General features: G+C 39.6%; 1 protein-coding gene across 1 annotated transcript in view; it reads right to left on the reverse strand.

The window, feature by feature from the left end:
* F9 (coagulation factor IX) overlaps positions 1-11,016 on the reverse strand; it is a 32,279-nt gene extending 21,263 nt beyond the window's left edge. The window contains exons 1-3 of the mRNA XM_021153368.2: positions 10,896-11,016; positions 6,455-6,618; positions 6,023-6,047 (exon numbers count right to left, since the gene is read on the reverse strand). Of these exons, the coding sequence (XP_021009027.1) occupies positions 6,023-6,047; positions 6,455-6,618; positions 10,896-10,983 (277 nt within the window). The 5' untranslated portion in view covers positions 10,984-11,016. The remainder of the gene's footprint in view (positions 1-6,022; positions 6,048-6,454; positions 6,619-10,895) is intronic.
* Between the last annotated feature and the right edge of the window lie 6,355 nt (positions 11,017-17,371).

Here is a 17,371-nt window from a genome sequence, read left to right on the forward strand (position 1 = left end):
GGGTAAGAAATTGAATTAGCAGAGAGCTGCCTAAAATGCCCAGTCCTCCCCTGAACAGATTCATGAGGGTAGGATTGTGATCTTAGAATTAGAGAACTACTGAGCTGCAAGCTATCTGCATATAGGCAAGTGATGTGCCTGCTTTTCCAAGTTTCTAAAAGTCACTGCAGCAAAGGTTTTCAGGCTAATGCCAGCTTCAAAACTTACACAGAAGGAGGCATACACTGTTTATATAATCCAAGGAACGAGGGGGAAATGTGTTTGTATGGAAATATTATATTCAGCATACAATGAGAAGGAATATCAGTGTTTCTTCCTGGAATGGGGACAAGTTAACCATAAATTAAATTGAATTGAACCACTTCAATGAATACTATTTATATTTCATACGAGGACATTTTATTGAAGGTCTTGCACAACAAACCATGTTAGACGATAAAGGTGTTTTCACTCATGGACTGGTAGCACTGATATAGGGCAAATGTATCTATTTCCTTGTATTGCCTTTTAATGTTTATGTATCATATGAAATAAGGGGCTGTGACAGCAAACTTGCCAGAAGCATAAAGATAATAGTTTTTTTGCATACTAGTTAGGTTCCAAGTAGGCAACTATGTTATGTGTATCATCAGAAGCTTAAAAGTACTATTGGGTGACCTTCAGGAATACATTTGCTGTATCTATTCCATTTTGTGTTTTCCAAAGTTTCTACATTTACAGAGACTGAAAATGCTGACAGCAGAACAAACAAAAACTGGGAGAATGAATAGGCAAATGGAGAAGGGTCAGGAACAGAAGGAAACCTTTAAGTCTGGTTTCTTAGTGTCTGGCCTCCGCTCATACTACTAAGAAAGCATCAAGGGATAGGATGAACCCAACCGCAAGGAGAGGGCTATGTATTTTGAGCTATAGAAAAACTCTATGTCTGTAAGACTCCACATATGAGAAAGAAAACAATAAGATGAAATGGTATGAAGGAGAGAAAAATGAGAAGAATCAAAGAGAAATTTCTAGTTATTAGTCATACTTTCTAGCCAAACCCCTTGACATTTCTTGTGTAGACAACCACATTCCCTATTCTCTGATGGAAACACGTGTCCATGGTCTGTTGACTATGGAGCTAGTATCCTTTTCCAGAAATAAACTCTCTGGAAAATTGGATTGCTGTAAAAATTAGACCTTGCCCTCTCTGCCCCTTGATCCAATGTGCTTTGCACAGATACTGCAATTTGTTCCAATTGTATGAAAACAAAATACATTATCTCTGGTTTATTATTATTGATGTTCAGAACTGGTCTAAAAATGAGCTACATTTGCACTTTATATTATAGACCAATGAATCTGAATTATTTAGGGTGTTTTAGTGAAAGGGTCTGGGCTTGCAGCCAGCCATACAGGAAACTCATTTGCTGAGACATATCTTCAAAATGAGTGTCATTTTCTTTTGAATTTAGTGTTCTTTTGCTTTCTTGTCTGTGTGTACTATAGGCCAGGAGAAAGCCATAGTTAGTAGGGGTCAAAGACAACAGGAGACAAGACCCTGCCATGTGAGATTCTCTTTTAAATATTACTGGGTTCTGGAGCTGGAGAGATGATTCAGTGGTTAAGAGTATTTGCTGCTCTTACAGAGGACCTGGGTTCAATTCCCAGCACTAACATGGTTGTTTATTGCAGTCCATAACTACAGTTTCAGGGAATCTGATACCCCTTTTCTTGTTTCCAGTTACCAGGCTCATATGTGGTACCCAGACACTTATTCAGATGGCATGCGTATACACATAAAATGAAAATAAATAAACCCTTATGAAGAAGAAGAAGAAGAAGAAGAAGAAGAAGAAGAAGAAGAAGAAGAACAACAACAACAACAACAACAACAACAACAATCAAACAAACAATAACATTCAGATTTCATGATCATAAGATGTTATATGAAAGAAACAGTTGGTTAGGAGAGAACTTGGGTTCCTTTCCTGGTCTTGTGATTTCCCAGTTTGGTGATCCAAGGTAAATCCCTTGCCCCCTCCAAGCCTGTTTCCTTTTCCGTTTCCTTCCATAATGCTTTACCTGTGGGACTGCTGTGACTGGCGAATGGGATAGGCATTTTATAAACTGCTTCTGTGAACTGTATTCAACAATGCCAGGGCCAGGAAACAGGAGTGGGTGGGTTGGGGATCAGGGCAGGGGGGGGTATAGGGGGCTTTGTGGATAGCATTTGAAATGTAAATGAAGAAAATATCTAATAAAAAAATGCCTTAAAAATGCCTGATAGATGGTAGTTCAGTCGGCCTCTTTGTATGATGAGGTCATGACAGAGACAGCCAGACGTTGCAGTGAGGAGCCTGGCCCAGGCAATTTCTTTTTTTCTTTTTTAATTTTTAATATTTTTTATTACGTATTTTCCTCAATTACATTTCCAATGCTATCCCAAAAGTCCCCCATACCCACCCCCCACTTCCCTACCCACCCATTCCCATTTTTTTTGGCCCTGGAGTTCCCCTGTACTGGGGCATATAAAGTTTGTCTGTCCAATGGGCCTCTCTTTCCAGTGATGGCCGACTAGGCCATCTTTTGATACATATGCAGCTAGAGTCAAGAGCTCCCGGGTACTGGTTAGTTCATAATGTTATTCCACCTATAGGGTTGCAGATCCCTTTAGCTCCTTGGGTACTTTCTCTAGCTCCTCCATTGGGGGCCCTGTGATCCATCCAATAGCTGACTGTGAGCATCCACTTCTGTGTTTTCTAGGCCCTGGCATAGTCTCACAAGAGACAGCTATATCTGGGTCCTTTCAGCAAAATCTTGCTAGTTAGTACAGGCTAATTTTGTGATAGGTAAGAATCTTAACTACAATGTGAAAACAAGTATGGGCGTTATTGCTCTTTTGTTCTTGTCTGTGTTGTTTTAGGTGTTTGTAGTGAAAATAGTAATGACAGAAGCATGTCCTTGATGTCTCATGGGTATTTGTAACCAAGATATAGTAAACACTGCACTTAGCTGACCTGGAAAGCCATTGCCCAACTTCAAAGTATGCTGCTTGGACTGGGGCCGTGGTCGTGGTCGTGGCTGGGGCCGGGGCTGGGGCCGGGGCTGGGGCCGGGGCTGGGGCCAGGGCTGGGGCCAGGGCTGGGGCCGGGGCTGGGGCATGTACAGGATGGGCAGTGTGAAGGGATCATGAGAGTCCAACTGTAGCACTGATTTATTCTCTCATTCTCTCTCTCTCTCTCTCTCTCTCTCTCTCTCTCTCTCTCTCTCTCTCTCTTTCTCTCCTCTGTTTCCCTTCTCCATCTCTCAGTGTGTGTGTGTGTGTATGTAGAAGTCAACCCTTGGTATGTTTTTTCACTTATTATATTGTTTTTGGAATGGGAGAGAAAGTCATTGCATTGTTTTTCTCTCATGGAACTTGGAGAATATTGATTAGGCTAAGCTGGCTAGGCAGCAAGCCTCAGAGATTTTTCTCTCACTACCTTCTCAGTGCAGAGATTATAGGCAAGCACCACCCACACCTAGCTGTTATTTTATTTTATTTTTTTAGCATTTATTTTATTTTTATTATCTTCACTGCCTTTTAATTAAAATACAATTCCAACACTTTTCCCCTTTCCCTTGTATCTCTCAAACCAATTCCTCAAACTCTTCCATGTTTCCCACACTCAAATTGATAATTCATTTTCTTTGATTATTATTGTTACATAAACATAAATGCAAAAGTATTTAACTACAACCTGCTGGGTCATTTTTGTTCTTTTCGTCCATATGGTTTTAGGGTTAGTGAGGTCATGGTTCTTAGAAGAGAACCTACTACTGCCACTTTGCTAGACAGCAGAGTTCCTAACTATGTTCTAAATCTTCTCCTTATGCCTACAGCTAAGTGTAGCCACCACCCCTCATCAAAGAAGTGTCTCGTCTCTGTACAGCAAATGGAGACCATACTAGCAAACCATAACTGGACACAATGGAGGGATCAATGATCAGAGAAGCCTAGTTCTATTAAATACATTTGTACTACAGTTCTTGCATGTATGGCTCAGTGAGCATCACAGAAGAGAGAGCAGAAAGATTATAAGAGTTGGAGTACCAGGAAGTCTGCCATTAAACAGTCTCTGTTGGAAATAGCTGTATAAACAGTGACAGTATCAATGGACATGTTAATGTGGAAGGGGAAAAAATGTCTCAGAGTCTCACCCCTAGACAAAACTATTACAGGCAACTGGTAAGAGAGGTGGGAAGGGAGGCAGGAAGGAAGGAAGGAAGGAAGAGAGGAAGGCAGGCAGGCAGGCAGGCAGGCAGGCAGGAAGAGAGAGAGAGAGAGAGAGAGAGAGAGAGAGAGAGAGAGAGAGAGAGAGAGAGAGAGAGAGATCTCCAAGTATCAGCCTCTTAGTTGGTTCTCTAATACAAAGTGATCATCCCTGAAACTATATATACCAAATACATGCAAACAACAAAAAATGGTGGGTTATGAGGAACAAAGTAAGGTTTTTCATCTGTGCTGGTTGAACAGCTTTCGTTGTTTGTTAACTAAGCCAATGTCACCATGAAAGAAAGAACCTCAATTGAGAAGATGCCTCCATCAATTGGTCTGTAAAAATTTTTTCATAATTAATGATTGGAGTACGAGGACCAAGCTCCAGTGGTTTGCATTTAAAAACAAGCATTAAGCTTCCACTATTTAACTTGATTATAAATAGTTTGCATGAAATTTGTGAGCTAACTCAGAAGTAGGCTTGGTATCCGTCATCTTTAAAAATGAGGAAGGCCAAAGCGAATCTCTTTTCTTTTACAACTTTAAATGGAAAGAGGAGAAACAAGGGTTATGAGGATATGACATTTTCTAGTAGTTTCTCCAGAAATGGAATTCTAGAAAATTGAATTGGACCTCAAGTGGATGGAGCTCAGTGAATAAAGTCCAAGTTCATTTGTTCTGTCCATGAAGATACTCTGAAAGAAGTCAGCCTGTGAAATGTCCCTCAAAATCCAACTTCTGGACTTCATTTTTTTATAAAATTTGTATTTGTGGACAATACTTAAAAGTGTACAAAGATATAATAGAAAATAATAAAATTGGTTATTGTTAGAGTATTACATTTCTTCCTTTGGGTCAGTTCATTGGGCAGATATTTCCTGAGTGCCTCCATTGTAGAGAGTGTTATGTCAGGAGCCTATCAACAAGCGAAGCTTCTGACTCCTGCCGAAATGAAGCTTGCACTCTAGGAGGGTGGGAAAACGAACAAGACACTGTTGTGGAAAATGCTACAGGTTGAGTATTTTCAATCTGAAAGCTCAAATTTCAAATCACTCCAAAATCTAAAATTGTTTGGGTACCAACGTGGTGCTGCAAGAGGAAAATATCATGCTGTGAAATTGTTTCATAAACAAAACTATAAAGATTATTGTATGACAGGATCTTTCCGCAACGTGTTTTAAAATGTATTTAGATATTCATATAAATATATATGTCAATATAACAAATTATACATTTAGAATTGGGTCTCATACCAAATATATTTCATTCCATATATGTATATAATAGACCAGAACACATGTGTCTAAAATGACAGAGCGACCAGGGAGCAGGTTGGAATATTAATACCTCATCAAGGGAGGACTTACTGAGTTGGTGGAATTTTGGACAAGTCCCTGAGCAAGGTAAGTAAGATAGCTTAGAAGAAGCTGGGAAGACTCAGCTAACAGGGATAGTCAGATCATTCCTCTAACATGGGAACACTGCTAGGGCATGCAAGGAGGCCCTTTGTGGAATGAGGGCAGTAGTAGTAGAGGTGGTCAGAAGGGCAACAAGAAGGGATGGTAGGTCAAGACACTGAGGGCATTGGAAACCATCCCAATCATCATCTCTGAATCCACTAGTGACAATAAATGTACATTTAGCTTTAAGATGCAGTTGTTTTGCTTTTTTCCTGATTTTTTTTTTTTACTGAGACTTTACAACCTCTCAATATAGAAAAAAGGCACAATTCTCAAGTGTTTCATATAGCAGGTAGGAAATAAAGTAAATTGTATTGCTTACCAACATACTGCTTCCAAAATTCAGTCTGTAAGGAAAAAGGAGGACAGCTTAATGATAGTGTTTAAAGTATTTTGATATGGATTCCTTTCCTTTTAGAACATTTGTAATAGATGATATGATATGAACTGACATTTTTAAGATTTGAAATACAATTTTCCTTTAATAATTGATCTATAATACTTTGTATTTTGTTTTATGTGTATGAGTGTTCTATCTGTGTGCATACATGCACCCTGTATATGTACTACTCAAGAGGGTCAGAAGAGAGTGTTGGGTTTCCTAGATGCTTGAATTTGAATCTGTGTGCTCTGGAATAGCAGAGTGCTCCTAAATATGGAGTCACCTCTCTCGTTCCACTCTCCTTTTGAAAATAGAGGTTTTCTATCTTTTGCTCTGGGACATATTATTCGGGTATGATGTGGGTATACTCACAGTTTTTTCAGTGTTTTCAAAAACTTCTCGTGCTTCTTCAAAACTACATCTTTCTTCTATACACTCTCTTTCAAGGTTTCCTCGAACAAACTCTTCTAGTTTTCCTGAATTATATCTCTTTGGACGGGTAAGAATTTTGGTGGCATTTTCACGATCAAGGAAAACTGAAATTTAAAAGTATAGTTCTTTAGTATTAGGAAAAACACCTCTGGAAACTAAATATGTTTTTAAAGAAAAGGTTTGTTTTGGGTTCATGTAATCCCATAGCTAATTTCTCTTTGGGGCACAGAGCCAAAAACTATGATTTTTTTCACAGTACTCTATACACATGGAAATTTAGGAATTAAAATTCAATTTTATTTTTAATTGGTAGAGTGCCAGAAATAAAAGGTTACACTTCAGTTGTATTTGTATTTAACTTTGGATGAAAAAGAAAGTTCTCAACTAAGCAGTTAAGTTCCCACTTTGTCATCTCTTGAAAATAGCTCAGTACAGGATCCTTCCAAGGTGATCTATCATTCCTCTGGCTGGGCTGTTTCCAGCGTGTAGCCTCCCAATGACTTTGCAACAAATATCCCGAGAAGAACAGAAGCCTGTGTGTGTTTGTTTTGATTTTCATTGTTTTTGCTTGGAGAGAGAGGGAGGGGGAGGGGAGGAAGGGAGGGAGGGAGAGAGGGAGGGAGAAAAAGAGAGAACGAAATTGGGTGGGTAGAGAGATAAGAAGGTTCTGGGAGTTGGGGGAGGGGAAAGAATATGATCAAAATATTTTGTATGAAAATATATTAAACAAAAACAGCAACCTCCCAACTGTAGGCCAGCTAAAAATGTGACTCCAATGCTTCTCATAAGATAGTGAGGAATAATCATGGCATAATTGATGTTATCTTCAGGCCCATGATGTCTTTAGTTGGCATATGAATGCCAGTGAAGTAAGCATTTCACTGAAATTCATGATGAGGTCTTTTGAGGATTGAAATCTTTCAGTTTTCTGCCTTCTTCCTTTTCCTTCTCCTTGTCTCTTCCTCTTTATATGTATTTTTGTCGCTCTGTCTCTCTCCCTCAGTGTGTATATATATGTGTGTGTGTGTGTGTGTGTGTGTGTGTGTGTGTGTGTGTGTGTGTGTGTGTGTGTATCTCTTACTGATTGCATGAACATGGACAAACCATACAATGTCTGGCTGGACCTTAACTTTTTAAAACGTAAAATGAATATAACAGAAGTGTAAGGTTATGTACCTCATCATCATGTTGATGGATCTCTGAGAAAATTATAGGCTTGTGTATCCTGGTTACTCACTTTCTTCCCAAGTTGCTCATCCTATCCCCCTCCCCCTTCTTAGCTTTCTCTCTTCTCCAGTGCTTCTATGCACTTTAAAGTGTCTTTACATTCTCACTGCTCTCTGTGCAAGAAAATTACCATTGTCATCATTGGTAGTAACCATGGAAAGAACCTTTTTGACTTCATGGATTTCCTGACTGATTGTCACACAATAAAGGATCAGCCTGTAATTACAGTCAGAAGTCAGACTACAGACCCTGTGCTGTGTTGATTTATAACATTATCCCCAGACACTCCATATATGTCTCCCAAACCTTTCATATGCATGTGCCTATTAAATCATATCAGCACTATTTTATAATTATCACTCCAATTGTCAGTATTCTCTTTATTACTATTGTCCACATTATGCTGTTTTGTTTCCACTGGATGATTGCAAGAGACTTAAGGTTGGACTCCCTGGCCTGGAGCCTCATCAGTTCCTAATAGTGTTCTAGAGTGAGTGTTATAGCATAGTGAGGGTGTGCTTCTTACACATATGTTTCTTACAATTTACCTCCACATTGCTTTCTTCTGTTCCATCTCCCTTAGCTTAGAACCCTTTTTGGATGACTTGGCCCACCCCATTTTCTTGCCTTACTTCTTCTAACAGTCAATATTTAAACCAGATGAAGCATCTTGAATACTTCCATTATTATGTATACAGATCTTTCTCTGTGAGGGTTACTATATACACAAAATGCTCCATATTAGTGACTATTTTTATTGTTCTCTCAGTGTGTGTGTGTATGTGTGTGTGTGTGTGTGTGTGTTCTGGCTAGCTTTTATGTCAATTTGACACAAGCTAGAGTCATTTTGGAAGAGGAACCTCAATTTGAAATATGCCACCACCAAACTGGCCTGTGAGAAAAACTGTGGAGTATATTCTTGAATGATGATTGATGTGGGAGGGCCAAGATCACTTTTGGATGTGCTACTCATAAGCTGGTGATCCTGTTTCTGAGTTGTGTAAGAAAGCAGTCGGAGCAAGCCTTGAGGAGGAAGACAGTAAGCAGCATTTCTCCGTGGCTTCTATATCAGCTTGTCTGGTTTCAGTTCCCTCTCTGACATCCCCCCCCGAAATAAACCTTTTTGCCCCAAGTTACTTATGGTCATGGTGTTTAAAATGACTACATAAACCCTAAGAATATGTGTGTGCCTTTACATATACACATACATGCATATACATCCATGTGTATTTATGCTTACATGCATTGTAAGTGTTCTCATACATGTGGAGATTAAATGACAATCCTGGAAGTCAAGTCTCTTATTCACTGTATAGATCCTTGGGATCAAACTCAGGTTGTTAGGCTTGGTGGAAAGCAGTTTTGCCCAATGAACCATCCAGGTCAGACATTTAAGGATACTGAGCAACTATTCATCTCTTCAGATCTTGCTCCAAACACTGTATCCTTCAGGAGATTTTACATCCATTATGTTCCTTCTTTTGTACTTCCTAAGCATGTGGTACACACCTTATCCCTTCCTATTAAAGTCTTTTTTTTCTGAACCCATTTCTGTCTGCCACAGTACCTTGTCACAGTACCACGAACCACAACAGTATGTACTAATATCCAAATGCATGCATTAAAGACAATTTGGATTTGTATACATTGTAAGCACAAATTCATTTCACAAGCTAATTTTGATTTCCACGTTCTAAATTGTCACAATAAGGCAGTAGTTAGGAACATGTGGCCTCTCTGTACTAAAGCCCAGGACCGTTTAACAGAAGAGTGTGCTTCATGAATACCTAGTCCCACTCCCCCAGCCAGGGTCATTTCCCTGGTTCCCTGACCAAACTGACTCACAGCCTTGTTGCTTTTATCCTCAATAGTGTCTGAGGATCATATATTTAACACCTCTTTAGTCATTATTGCCACAGCTCTGAAATCATGATTTTTCTTCTATCATTTTACATCTGAGATTCCCTCACCACTAAGATGTGCTTAGATCTTTATAAGAGAGTGCTTGGATCTTTTGTTCTCACATAGGTCAATCCGATGGAATAGGTTGAATGACCTGCCTTTATGGTCCACATAATGAGTTTTCCAACATGTATTTTTCATCTCTACCCACTTTGCTAGTGCAGTTTAACCTTTGCATTCTCACATCATCATTTCAGCTTTTAAGTCTGATTCCACAGTTGACATCATGTCTGGAGTGGGAACCAGGAGACCAGCCTATTTTCTGGGGATGCTCAGGGTTGGCACCCCTGATCCTGGCACTGTCACTTGCTTGATTTTAGTAGGTTGACTAGTAAGTGTGATAAATGCATCTGGGGCAAGCAGGCTGTTTGTCTAAGGCCAGTAAGTTCTTCCTGTGTGGCTTTCCCTGGGGAGTAACGCCACTGTTGTTGCAAAAACGAAACCAAACGAAACCCTGATGTGCTGTACTTTGCATGAATTAAGCTACTCCTCTTTCTGGCCATTTGTATACTTACTTTTGTCCCCTAGGGAGGCCCCTGAGCATTATGGTTCTCTAAACATCAGCTCTGAGATGTATGACAGATGAGCTGATTTATTTCCATCTATGTAAAAGCTTTCATTACAGACAGCAACTTAGTAATAAAAGCGTAATCTTCCAATTTTAGCTGAGAAATTAAACTATAAATATATGTTTAAACATTATAACTATGCCTTACCATCTAGTTCTAAAACACTGGAACACATGTAGATTCAAGAAAGACTTTTTATGCAAATTAACCATTGTGGTTTTGATGTTTCCCCTTTTTATTTCAAGGTGATGAGTCTAAAATCCTAAAATAACATGTTTCCTGCTTATTGTGCAATTTCTTTGTTAAGACATTTTTCCGATTTTCATTTTTTTATAAAACCAAGGTCACATAAATTTTAAGAGGAATTATATTGTCAAATCATAAGAATAACTGTATCTATTAAATAAAAATGCACCACAAGTCCTGTAAATGTAGTTCGTTTTTTCAAATGTTGAAACTGAAGTTACCAGAGAGCCAGAGTTCCTGGCTGACATGCTGCCTGTTACAATAGAAACTATAGCTGTCAAATCATGAAATCTTGCTTTACTTGATAAAGGTAGTTCTAAATATTCTTGTTTTTAAAGGAGAAGCATATTAAGCGTAGCATTGAAAAAGAAACAAACCTGCACATTCGGTACTGAGTAGATATCCTAAAAAGAAGATAGTGATGAGAGCCGGGGATTCTGCCATGACGGTGTTCAGGTGCTTCATGACCTTTGTTAGGAGATTGTGCAAGTGTCAGGGCTAATCAATCGTTCCAAAGTACAAGCTGAATGGGACTTACTTCTGGGAAATGCTGTCCATCTCCCTCGGTGTATCTTTGGGCTATTTCCAGTTGTTTCTTGGATCAAGTGAAGAGAATGGTCAGGACTTGTCATTAAAGTACACTCTGAGGCTCTTGGTTCTGTGAGGGCTCGATGCCCCAGTGTAGGGGAATGCCAGGGCCAGGAAGAAGGGGTGGGTGGACTGGAGAGCAGGGAGAGGGGGAAAGAGATAGGGGGTTTGGAGGGGAAACCAGGAAAGGGGATAACATTTGAAATGTAAATAAAGAAAATATCTAATAAAAAAAAGTGGCAGGCCGGTGGTGGCGCATGCCTTTAATCCCAGCACCCAGGAGGCAGAGGCAGGCGGATTTCTGAGTTCGAGGCCAGCCTGGTCTACAAAGTGAGTTCCAGGACAGCCAGGGCTATACAGAGAAACCCTGTCTTGAAAAACAAACAAACAAAAAACAACAAAAAAAAACAAAAACAAAAAAAGAAAACAAAACAACAAAAAAAGTGCACTCTGGTTTCATGGGCTGCTGCCACTGGAGCAGAGCTACAATTGTGCTGCCAGGTAAGTTTATCTGTGGGAACTCAGTTTATCTTCATCACAGAGCAATAATATAGAGTTTAAAGATAACAAGCGAATCCTTTTATTTGGTCTTTTATGCTAATTTCATATATATATGAAATTCATATATACTATTCTAAACATATATATATATATGTTTAGAATAGTAACTATGTATTAGCCTGTGACTCGTCATATTTTTAAAATTATTCACCATTAATTTAACCTGAAAAAACCCCTCAGTTTCCTTATCTGTAAGTGGGAACAGTACACAGTACCTCTACTGTACCTATTTCATCATTGGAAGCTTAATAAATAAGATGTCTTAATACTCTGAAAGCTCTTAATGGATATTATTTATTGTCAGTATTTTGTTATTGCTATGTGTGTTTTCATAAATAATAAATGGAGAAATAAATGGAATAGAGAAAATAAAATGGTTCATTTTCCATGTCTTTGTCAATGTTCTTGTCCTTGCTAATGGGATAAGCAAAAAAAGATACCTTGCTTGTATCTAATTTTGCTGCAATTATGAATTAGAATTCCAATTCCCTTAGAATTAAAGACAATTTGTGTCTTATTAGTTGATGAACTTAGCCTACTTCTAGGGCTATATCATCTAACTACTAGTTAATCATATATCCCCAACTTTCTATGGGTTCACATAGATTTTTGCTCTAGGATTTAAAAGTAGGCACAACTCTGAAACTTATTTTTTCCACATCTGAAGGGTTCTTCTGAGTTGGATTAACAGTGACCCATCACTCAGAGGTACCATCCTTCTATTCTAAAACTGTTACTGACTCCCAAGTTTTATTAACTTAACCTGGTACTGCTTACTAAAGGTCTTTACTGGAAACATATATGCAATACTGAAACACAAAATGCCCAAGGAAGCTTATGGAAGCTTACATCATTCAAAGCACTGTGTCTATGCAGAAGACGAGATTCTGGTTGGTATTCCAACACTGTCTTGTTTTCTTTAGACATGAAAAGAAGGGTATAGGATGAATTAACTATAACAAGAATTGGTTGAACATGTTTCTGTGATGATTTCATCTATAACATTTTAAAATTGTGATAAAATACACCTAATACCAAATTTACTTTCTTGACTATTTTTAAGTAAGTGTAAAGTATATCCAGAACTCTTTTTTTTTCTTATTATATATATATTTTTTGTGCTCCCAGGTCTTTCTTTTTTTAATCAGATACTTTCTTTATTTGCATTTCAAATGTTACCCTCTTTCCTGGTTTTCCCTCTGAAAACCCTCTATCCCCTTCTGCCTATTCCTGTTCACCAACCCACCCACTCACACTTCCTGGTCCTGACATTCCCCTACACTGGGGCATAGAGCCTTTACAGAACCAAAGGCCTTTCCTCCCATTGATGAGGCTATCCTCTGCTACATATGTGGCTGGAGCCATGGGTCCCTCCATGTGTACTCCTTGGTTGGTGATTTAGTCCCTGGGAGCTCTGGAGATACTGGTTAGTTCATATTGTTGCTCCTCCTATGGGGCTGCAAACCCCTTCAGCTCCTTGGGTACTTTCTCTAGTTCTACCATTGGGGACCCTGTGCTCAGCCCAATGGTTGGCTGCAAGCTTCCACCTCTGTATTTATCAGGCTCTGGCAGAGCCTCTCAGGAGACAGCTATATCAGTCTCCTGTCAGCACGTACTTGTTGGCATCTACAATAGTGTCTGGGTTTGGTAACTCTATATGAGATGGATCCCCAGGTGGAGTAGTCCCTGGGTAGTCTTTCCTTCAGTTTCTCCTCCACACTTTGTAATTCCTCCCATGGGTATTTTGTTCCCTCTTCTAAGAAGGACTGAAGTATCCACATTTTGGTCTTCCTTCTTGAGTTTCATGTGGTCTATGAATTGTATCTTGGGTATTCCAACCTTTGGGCTAATATCTGCTTATCAGTGAGTGCATACCATGTGTGTTCTTTTGTGATTGGGTTACCTCACTTAGGATGATATTTTCTAGTTCCATCCATTTGCCTAAGAATTTTATAAATTCATTGTTTTTAATAGCTGAGTAGTATTACATTGTGTAAATGTATCACATTTCCTGTATCCATTCCTCTGTTGAGGAACATCTTGGTTCTTTCCAGCTTCTGGCTATTATAAATAAGGCTGCTATGAACATAGTGGAGCATGTGTCCTCATTACATATTGGAGCATCTTCTGAGTATGTGTCCAGGAGTGGTATAGCTTGGCCCTTGGTAGTACTACGTCCAATTTTCTGAAGAACTGCCAAACTGATTTCTAGAGTGGTTTACCAGCTTGCAATCCCACCAGCAATGGAGGAGTGTTCCTCTTTCTTCACAACCTTGCTAGCATCTGTTCTCAACTGAGATTTTGATCTTAGTTCTTAAAGTTTTCTATCATCATCAGGAGATATGATTTTATCTCAGAGTCTTGCTTTTCTGGTGTATTGGGGTATCCAGGTTTCACTGTGGTGGGAGAACTGGGTTCTGATGATGCAAAGTAGTCTTGGTTTCTGTTGCTTATATTCTTATGCTTGCCTTTTGCCATCTGGTTATCTCTGGTGTTAGCTGATCTTGCTGTCTCTGACTTTGACTTGTCCCTCCTGTAAGCCTGTGTGTCAGTCAATACTCCTGGGAGACCAGTTCTCTCCAGGAGGAATTTGGGTATGGAGAGCTGCGGTACAGGGTCAGGTCTGGAGTGCAGAGACCAGAAGGATCCTGTCCCCAGCTGATCCTTGGTTCCTGTGTCCTGATGTCTCTGTGAGTATCTCTCTTGGGTCAGGAATTTGAAGAGAAGTGGTGGTCTTACCTGTGCTCGTAGGTATGAAGGCATTCCTGGGAGACCAGCTCTCTCCTGGAAGTATTTGTATATGTAGCTCTGTGGCACAGGACCAGTTCTGCATGTAGAAGGCTCCCGTTCCAGGCAGCCCCTTGGTTCCTGTGTCCTGAGGGTTCTGGGCAGGTTCCTTTGAGCAGTGGTGGTGATCCTACATGCACTCACAGTCCTGTCCGCACTCCTGGGAGGCTTGCTCCCTCAGAGCTATTTGGATATGGAGCCCCGTGGCAGAGGATCTGCTACAGGTGGAGACTGAAACCCTGAAACTGGATACATCCAGCACTCTTATCTTGATTACTGAAACACTATGCTATTCAACATCTCTCCTTTAGTCCTATCCTGTCAGGCTCTGGTAATCACCCTCTGCTTTTGTGTCTGTTATCTTGACTACTATAGATTCTTCATATAATTTTAATCCTACAGTACTGGTAAAAAATATATCTATCTTAACATATGTTTATAAACTGGACTACTAAATCTGAAATATTCTTTATATACTTCATTTTAACCAGGAACTTAAAATCTTTCTTATACCATGTGCCAATATAGTGAAATAGTCTCTAAAAACATGTGTATATGTACATGTGTATGTGACTATCCCCATGGATATGTTGAAGTATACATCTTATACATGCTAGGCTCCTGTCTGAAAGCATAACAGAGTATCATTAATAGTGTCTGGGATTGGTGTGACTTCTTCCTCTTCTAGCTTTTCTTGATCCTGCTGCTTACCTAGTGTCCAATTCTGATAGTCTCAGTACTATTCCTTAGTGCATCCCAGATTCATCCCCAGAACTGGGGATGGCAGACACCTTGTCTTGGATGAACTTGAATCATAAGCTCTGTTCACATCATCCAGAATACCTTCCAGTCTCCCAGCCAACACCCAACCTCCCACAGAGGTTAAGGAGCCCCTACCATTCTTGGGGTGTGACCAGCTCTTTGAATGACCTATCCTGGAGAAACCACTAGAGAAGTGGCTTTATGCATGTGGTAGAATGCATTTACTTGGGACTTGCATCCAGCCTCTTCCTAACTAGGCTTCTGTGGCACTAAGAAGCACTAATCAAGTGGCCAGTGGCCAGCCTGTGCAAAAAGATGACATGGTACACTACTGCAAGCAGGCTTCCTGGCTCATACTTTACCTCACTAGAGAACAGGGTCTCTTAGGAGGTATGGGAGGCTGTTCTTCCAAAATCCAGCACTGAACTGGATGCTGTGAGCAGCAGCAGACCAGGAAGAGACATGGGAGTGGCTAGGGTTAGGGTGCAGACTCCAGGAGTGTTCCCCTATGCTTAGGACAGGTGTTACATGTGACAACTTGAAGTGCATCAGCACTTTCATTTAGTCCCCACATAGGAGACACCGCAAACATTAAGGCTAGCTTTATCTTGGTGATAGCTCTGACTGCCAAATGGATTTTCACATGTTTTAATCTCAGTCTTTGGGAGGGAGAGGCAGGTGTATTTCTGCTAGTTCAAGATGGACATTATCTAACTAGCAAGCTCCAGGTCAGCAAAATCTATCTACTGAAACCTTGTCTCCAAACAAACAAACAAACAAACAAAAAAAACAAACAAAAAAAACAAAAAAACAAAAAAAACCCCACCCTTACCAAAACAAAAAACAAAGAAAAACAAAGAAACAACTCATGTGGACTCCAAGAGAGGGAAGCAGGTAGGTTAAATGCAAATCCTAACCTCTCCCTCCTCTTCTTCAGTTCCCTAGTCCCATCCCCAGCTCTATAGCAAACCACCTTCAATGGTTTCACCTCCCTTTCTCTCTTCACTTCCAATGGATCATATAGATATCCCCTTCTAATTCTCCCCACTCCTGGTATCCCAGCTACACCTGCCAGAGAAGCAAGTTGGCCACCTTAGCAGTTAGGCAAGCTTAAGATCTTCACTCTCACTACTTTCTTCCAAATCTAATCCCCCCAGTTTCATCCCTAGCTTTATAGGTCACTAAGCATATCCCCATGGAAGACCAGGTTTTCTTTCTTCCTGTGGACTCTTCAGTTCCTCCTAGCTTATCTCCACTCCCAAGTGTTAGCTTTCAATACCTAGAAACATATTTTTGCTCAGAACCTCCAGTTGCAACAACTAGCAGGATCCCAGAAACATTCCATACCAGGCAACTCACATTTACCTCCACAGGACCAGAGATTACAGCTGAAACTAAGGAACAAAATACCATACCAACAAAGACAAGATAAGATGCCAGCACCTAGAATTACAATCTCCCTGAACATAGATACCTAGACATCAGTGTCAGAATCAGTAACAACCAGGACAATGTCTTCAGCAGAGCCCAGCAACCCTGCCACACTAGGTACCAAGATTTGCTTCAGCGAAGCACAAGACAAAGACTTTAAAATTGCTTTCATGAATATGATAGAAGTTCTTAAAGAGGACATGAATAAATCCTGTAAAGAAATTTATGAAAACATAAACTAGTACTGGAAGGGAATTAATAAAGTAGCTTAAGACCTGACAGCATAAATGAAAAATTTAGGAATTTGAAAACATTAGAGGCAAGCCTCATCAGCAGAATACAAGAAATAGAAAAGAAAATCTAAAAGTTGAAGACATGGTAGAAGAAATCGATACCTTGATCAAAGAATGTTAAATCTAAAAAAAAAAAAAATCCCATCAAAAAGCATTCAGGAAATCTGGGACATTACAAAATGACCAAATCTATGAATAATAGGAGTAGAGGAAGGAGAAGAAACTCAGGTAAGGGCTCAGAAAATATTTTCAAATATTTTAAAATCATAGAAGAAAATTTCCCTAGCTTGAAGAAGATGTCTGTCAAGTACAAAAAAACATACAGAATGTCAAATATTTTAGACGAGAAAAGAACGTACCACCCACATATAATAATCGAAACACTAAACATGCAGAACAAAAAAAAGAATATTAAAAGCATCAAAGGAAAA

Source organism: Mus caroli, unplaced genomic scaffold (assembly GCF_978045245.1).
Source record: "Mus caroli unplaced genomic scaffold, Mus_caroli_1 scaffold_5, whole genome shotgun sequence".
NCBI lineage: Eukaryota > Metazoa > Chordata > Mammalia > Rodentia > Muridae > Mus > Mus caroli.